At 40.1% G+C, this 7350-nt stretch overlaps 1 protein-coding gene across 1 annotated transcript; it reads left to right on the top strand.

Annotated features, from left to right (window-relative positions):
- Window positions 1-3446: 3446 nt before the first annotated feature.
- Window positions 3447-6297, top strand: LOC104938930 (olfactomedin-4). The gene is made up of 7 exons (XM_010755388.3): window positions 3447-3501; window positions 3633-3755; window positions 3869-4087; window positions 4379-4532; window positions 4611-4838; window positions 5510-5678; window positions 5862-6297. The coding sequence occupies exons 1-7, from the start codon at window positions 3448-3450 to the stop codon at window positions 6295-6297; spliced, it is 1383 nt and encodes a 460-aa protein (XP_010753690.3). The 5' UTR covers window position 3447.
- The last annotated feature ends 1053 nt before the right edge of the window (window positions 6298-7350 follow it).

The following is a 7350-nucleotide window of genomic DNA, read 5'->3' on the forward strand; positions in this document are numbered from 1 at the left end:
GTTCGGCTGTACCTCTCTGGAGAGTTTCTGTGTTTGGGCGTTGTTTAGCTGGCTGTGGATGGCACCAACGTTTGTCTCCAGCTGACTGAGCTCTTCGACCAGCTCGCGCAGTGGCAAAGATGAGTACAGGCCCAGGTTGTTCAGGTACTGATGAGGCTCCAGCCGAGCTGTCAGGTTGTTAACCAGAGCCTGCATGTCAGGGAGACGCTGGCTGGACAAGTCCACCTGAAAGGAACACACAGACAGAAACTCCTGTTTGTTGATGACTGATCATGTCTTCAGGTTTCCAGGGTCAATTCATTCAGAACCCGTGTTTCTCTCTCGCGCCTGGCCCTCGTTACATTCCTGCATCTCATAATTTGCTTTCTTTCAAAATTTTGTAGTGTTTGATGGTTATGTTTTATTTTTTATTTATTTAGTATTTAACTTCAAAAGGTATCGCACCAGATATTGTGAGGTGAATTCAGTCTACAATGTAACTTTGCCGTAACACTGACATCTAGTGTACTGCAGTTAAAATTCAAAATACTGGAGAGTTCATCCTATAGTCAGTCTTCTCAACGTTTCTGTGCTTCAAATAATGAGGGAAGAAGTTTAAACTTTATAGAATAAACATTGCACACAACAGTTGTAGTAGATCATGTGGTAGTGGGTCTTCTTTTTGGCAACTTTTGAGAAAAAAAAAAAGCAAAATTAAAGGTTGCCTTAAAGGTTATAATTGCCGTGACCTCAGTCCTCGCCACGGACTCTACGCTCACAAAGCAGCCTTCTCTCTGGCAGTAAGAGCCGAGTGGTCCCACCGTTTACTGATGATGACTTTAACTTCCCACATGTCGTGTCTTTCGCAAAATTTCAGGGAATAAATGATGAATTTATGCATGGAAAGTGGCCACGGCCTGGCCAGTCTTCCGTACCGCACACTAGAAACAGCTCCGGCTGGTGAGAGCTGCATGGGGACGGTAACTTTTACAATAGTCTTTTCACAACAGCGTCCTAAGACTAAAAAGACAGAGACGATTTTTTACAGAGGAAATCAGGTGGAAAATCACCGATATGACCTGTATATTTCCGATTAAGTGATTTTCTTCCATTGCTATAATACGTTTCCATACCTGGCAGCCCGGAGCGCCGACATGGAAGAGCATGTTGTCAAGAAGCTCGTATCTATTGAGCATGTTTCCTTAATCTCTGATGACACAGCAGTGTCATTTTATGTTTAATACAGGAAATATCTGACATATTGTTACTTTATATAACTATTGATTATTCCTGATAGCTTGCATTTGAGTCCAATCACTTTCCTTAATCTGTTAATGTTGATGAAGTTGGTTACTTTTGGCCTATCAGTTTCATTATATACTTTAAATACTTTTGTATGTGCTCACCAACACCTGCCTACACAAATTAATATTTCTAACCTGTTTTCATTATTTCAGTATCACTGTGTTTTCACTTGAAATGCTGCTGTAGTTTCTCACCTGTTCCTGCGAGAGTTCAGAGATACTTCACAGGACTGGACCTCTTGCAGCACAGCCTCGTACTTCACAGCCGGGAACGACCCAGGTTTGGATCCACCACGCACTCACACGCGTCCCTTCTTCTCGCCTGTAACCCGCCGAGTCTGCCATCAGCCTGCAGTCACATATGTAAAACACTGATGTTGTATACGGACAGGATAGTAAAAGAACAACAAGAAGAGACAAAGCCTCTGATGTCGTTACATTTTGTATCTTCTTTCATCCTTAAACTCTAAAGTAGGACATGAAGTGTAACTCACTGACGCGCGCAGCAGCAGTAGGAGCAGCAGCAGCATGTTTAGAGCTGGAGAGATGAACCGTGACCGACGAGGACAGAAGCTGTTTTGTACTGAAATCACCAGCCCTCCTCTTCTCTTTTCACTTCAATCAATCACAACACGTTTTGCTGACTCGTTTCTTGACACCGATCACTCCCAAAACTTTCACAACATCCCATATTTTTCCAACCTTCCACCAGCGGTTACCATTTCCCCTTTTTTAAATAACCTTTCCAGTGTTTCCTGTTTTGAAAGTGTTTGCAAGACCTGATGTTTGCAATTATGTTTCAAAAACTTCATAAATCAGGAGCTGAGCTTGCAATTACTTCTTTTATTTTATATATTTATTATTTATATTATATTATATTATATTATATTATTTATATTATATTAGATATACTTTATTTATCCCTCAATGGGAAATTTACTGCAACAAAAGTGTAATTACACAGAATTAAAGTGAAAAAAAACAAAAAAACAGACGAAGTATTTCATAATCTACACAATAAACAAAAAAACAAAGACAAGTGCACATCTTCTTGTTATCTCTAGTTTCTTCATCCACATGCGAGCAGTTTTTTAAATTTTCTTAATAAATGTAAATAAGGATGCTTTGTTTGCAAAGGCAGTTTCGTTGACTTTAACAGCACCTGGCTGTCAGTGTGCACCTTGATTGTAAAAAAATTCAGATCCATCGTCATCATTTAAAGAGAAGACTAGTCTTTAGTGACAAAAGATTTTATAATGACCTCGAGTCTCTCAAGAAAACAGAACCGCAGAACTGACCGGCTGTGGATTTGTTGTACTCAGTGCTAGTGATCACTTGCTGTTCCTGAAGTTGTTATCGCACTGTCAGTGCAGATTTTACACGCATCAATCACGCCATCATTCCACATTCAAACTCCATCACACCATCCCGTCACATGCGCAACCCGAGGGACCAACAACCTCGAAAGACCGTCTGCTTTGAACAAACAAGCAGATGGAGAAACATTTATCTCAGGTGAGATGTGAGGTGCGTCAGAGGAGTCAGATTACTTTCAAATGTAGTCAGTTACTGAACGCAAATGATATGTAATCTTTATATCAGTATCACAATCTATTGGATCACCTCAAAATCAAACACTGGAATATTACATCTCATACTATCCTGATTACATCGAACCCCAACTCTGTCAGCATGCGTGCTGGCTGGCGTCTAGTTTTGAAATATATGTAATGTAATCAGCAAATACTCGAGTACTGCTGAACATATTGGAGGCAAAAACACACAAAACACCATATATATTATGTAAAGTCGCTGCATTCACACTGATAATAATCCAATAATATATATTATATACTACAGCACTTTAACATTTGCTTCTAATGCTTGAATTCTAATACTTCCAACTATGAATGCGGAAAGTTTGCAAGTTTGTAAAGTTCAGATTTTTTGTTTCAGAGTTCAAATGTTCCAAAACTTTGAACTCATTTTAAACCCAAAACACCAAGGGAAGTTCTCATTTAATGAAGGAAACACACAGCAAACCCAACACACCCAACACACCATGCACGTTTCCAACAGTAGGAGTGTTCACAGTTGGAAGCTGCTGCAGTCATATTCACACTGTGTTCAGGGACTGTTCATTTAGCTCTGCTCTCTGATCCACATGAAGCTGAACGTGATCGTTACTCTGTGTGCTCTGTTCAGCCTCACACGACAGGTAGAAACACTGGGATATACTGATTATTAAACCACTTTTATCAACTTAAATTTAATCATCAATCATCCTGCACTGCCACGAAGGTACATTTACATATGATTTTTAGTATTTTTGCATATATTTTTTTTCAGGCACCTCCACGTGATGAGTGTGTGTGTGAGTTGATTAATTCACAGAAGGCATTCCCTCATGACAAACTCAGCACAGTGGAGGACACTGCAACAAAATGCACCGACAACATCACCCCACAGAAGGTAACTCGTCGTGTTATTTACTGAACCGGAACGTAAAAACCTTGGCAGCTGTAAAACTGAATAAAAACAGATGTTAAAGGAGTCCTGAGTGACTCTCCAGACTCTCTCTGCAGACTCTGGAGCTGGAGAGTCTGCTGCTGGGTTTGGAGCGTCGTCTGCCCCAGCTGCTGGAAGATGTGTCGATGCTGGAGAAGGAGGATGACGGAGATCTCTATGCAGTCCTCAGCCTGCAGGTGGTGGAGAACGAACTGATGGAGATCAAGCAGCTCATCGACAGGCTCAACGGCTCCACCCTGGGACACCAGCGGCTGACTACTGACACCAATAAACAGGTAAATTTGCAAAGAGACAACACTGACAAAAAAAAAACATGACTACACTGCAAACTGCAGAAGTTATGACTGTACTATCTAAGATTTCTGGCACAAAGCATTGTCACAGACTAGAGGATGAACTTGGTGCCTGCTTTATTCACAATGCAACCGATTTAGGTGTTACGCTTGTAGGGGAGAGTTTTTGGTGAAATGTCTGAATAATATTAATTCTTCATTGATGTAGAAGACAGTCAGATTTATTCCACATACAGTACCATTTCACTAAATATTGGGATACTTCTCTGTCAGCTGGAGGATCTGAGAGCAGAGATGATGGAGTTGGAGGTGTACGACACCATGCAGGTGGTGCTGAGACAACAAGACAACCGCCGCCTGAGGAGAGACCTGGAGCAATGTAAGAATGGACTTCACCCCACTACCCAACCCACTCGGCCTCCACATGGTATGTCCCAAAGTCTCAGTACACTGTGGGGAGATTTACTTTACCAGATAGATTAATCTAATCACATTTTGCCTCAAGGGAACTGCCCCCATGGTGAATTCATGAACATTACCGGACCGAGGGTGTACACAGCAGGAGAGTACCCTGGGTCGTACAAGTATGGAGCCTGGGGTCAGGATCCCAAACCAGAGGCGGGGAAGGAGACCTGGTATTGGCTGGTAATGCTGACCTCCAGTAATGTATACTCCAACTACGTCCGACTCTACTCCAGCCTGAGCTCCCTCATTGTTGGGGTGAGCACACCAGGTAAAGTCTTAATGTTTGAAGTGTGTGTCCTTCTATGATACCTGCTTCTAATGAGCAAGAGTATGTATGAAAGCATTAAGTAATTACTAGTAATTACCACAACCATGTTGAAATGGAAGGGTTGGCTGGGCGCAGAACTGCCATTCTTTAATTACTGAATTAATTACAGAAATCACAGCTGCAACATTAAAAATTGAAGATTGTTGCATGCTCTTGAGTTGAAGTTTCATTTTGAAAGAGGCTCTGTAATTTCATTAAAACAAACTTGGCATTGTATTTTCTATCAAATTTTACTCAATCAGGAATAAATGCATTTGTTTGGGATTATTTTTAATCCATTTCAAATTTCTGGCAGCAAACTTTGCCCAGTGTGCCAATGCTCTGTTTTTTTAATACACTGTTCTCATGAAATGATTGTGACAATGTGATTTATTCTTGATAGATCAAGTGTATCTTCTCAAAACTTCACTGATCAATCTCTTCCAAATTCTTAGAACTTTATGGGCAACAGTGTATCTCTGGACAATAGTGGAGTTCATCATTTAGTATTGAAGCTTTTTTTAATTTAATCAAACTTGAAAACAAGGCACCGAAAATACGAATTTTTGTAAATTTGTAAACACTTCCCTCCACACACTTCTTGCTTCCTCTTGCCGTTATTCTTCTTTCAGGTAATGTGTTGATCCAGGCCTCTAACCCGACCACCAACACCATCCAGGGTCCAAATGTTGTGGTGTATGGAGGGGCCCTGTACTACAACTGTTACTACACGGCTGATGTTTGTCGATTCAACCTCAACTCCAAAACTGTTACCACTTTACAACTACCTATAGGCACCAGGTTCGCTGCTTAACTTATCGAAGTCTTGAAAAATTTCACATTTTCATGTAAATACTTATCGAAGTCTTGAAAAATTTCACATTTTCATGTAAATATTGAAAACAAAGATACTGATAAATGGTTTTCCGAATCTTTATAGGATATCTCCAAATGAAATATCACCCCTGTGCTCTGTTTTTCCAGGTTCAATTCAAAGGGTAACTTTTGCCACATTGATGAATGCTACCCGTACACCGACCTGGACCTGGCAACAGATGAGTCAGGTCTGTGGGTGATCTATACTACCAAGCAGGACTTTGGCAACCTAGTGCTGTCCAAAGTGGAGGAGGGTGACCCGCCAACACTTGGCCAAACCTGGCGAACCTCAGTCTACAAGCAGGGAGTGACCAACACCTTCATGGCGTGCGGCGTGCTCTACGCAACACGGTACGTCAGCAAAGACGTGGAGGAGATCTTCTACTCGTTTGACACCGCGACAGGCGCAGAAAGGTTCAACCTTGGCATCTTCATCAACAAGATGACTCCCAACATTTATTCCCTGAACTACAGCCCTGTGGACCAGATGCTACATGCCTACTGTGACACCTACATGGTCTCCTACAAAGTTTTGTTTTCGTAAATGCATCATCGTGCGACATTTTCCAGAAAGCTTTTGAGAAATTACCTGTAATAAACATGGTAAATTCAACATAATCTACATTTGCATTCTACTAATCATTAGTACAAAAACATGTCGTGTATAAGTATTAAAACTTTGCTCTCATAGTTATTCTACAACACACTGCATGTATAACACAAACCACAGAATTAAACTTTGCATTTAAAGGCTGCAGTCTGTTTTTTTTGGTCAGTCTGTATTTTTGTGCATTTCAGTCCAAAGTGGTCAAACTGTTCCTGATTCAGGAACCATCTTCAGCACAGATGCTGTAAATGCATCTCTGCAAACCCACAAACTAAAAAAAGGTATTAGTCACATCACCTCTTCCACATTTGGATTTCCTTCCTATCATCCAGTCACATCATCGCAGTCACGTCAGGGTGAAATATGAACTCGATACAGAGGACAATGACTGTTTCCGATGCATGCTATTGCTATTATATATGATGAATATATAATATTTTGTATAACTGCACATGCACACTTATTTGTATAGAACCTTTCGTGCAAACATGCAGCTTCAAAGTGCTTCACAGAGCAAAATATACAACAATAAATAGAACTTTGCTAAAATAAATAAATGAATTAAATTTGGCCATACGAAAATAAAATATTATAATAAATAAAAGCTTATAAAATAAAATACCATATCCCATATTTTAAAAGGTTATATAAACGTATATTTTATATTTATTCATATATTTTACCATATCAACATGAACAAAAATCTATTTGGTTTTCAGATAAACAGTCATATTTACGTTTTAATTAGTTAAAAAAGATTATTTCATTATGTTTCATGTGTGTTATTCTATTCTTAATGAAATGACACATCACATGGACACACAGGCGTGTTTAAAGGTCAGAAGCTGCCGCTGCTGCAGTCGTATTCAGACAGTTATGTCTCAGCCTTGCAGCACACTCTGGTGGTAAAAATGATCATTGTTGTCTTTTGGTTCATCCGTTTTCATTTAATTATTATACTACTGAGTGATTGGACTGTAGCCTGGGAGC

This window comes from Larimichthys crocea, chromosome XX (genome assembly GCF_000972845.2).
Source record: "Larimichthys crocea isolate SSNF chromosome XX, L_crocea_2.0, whole genome shotgun sequence".
Taxonomy (NCBI): Eukaryota; Metazoa; Chordata; class Actinopteri; family Sciaenidae; genus Larimichthys; species Larimichthys crocea.

Bases quoted from the DNA above. Each gene is read 5' to 3' on its own strand.
- LOC104938930 (XM_010755388.3), top strand. From the start codon at position 3,448: ATGAAGCTGAACGTGATCGTTACTCTGTGTGCTCTGTTCAGCCTCACA. The intron at 3,756-3,868 runs GTAACTCGTCGT...CTCTCTCTGCAG, and splicing joins ACAACATCACCCCACAGAAG to ACTCTGGAGCTGGAGAGTCT. The intron at 4,088-4,378 runs GTAAATTTGCAA...CTTCTCTGTCAG, and splicing joins CTACTGACACCAATAAACAG to CTGGAGGATCTGAGAGCAGA.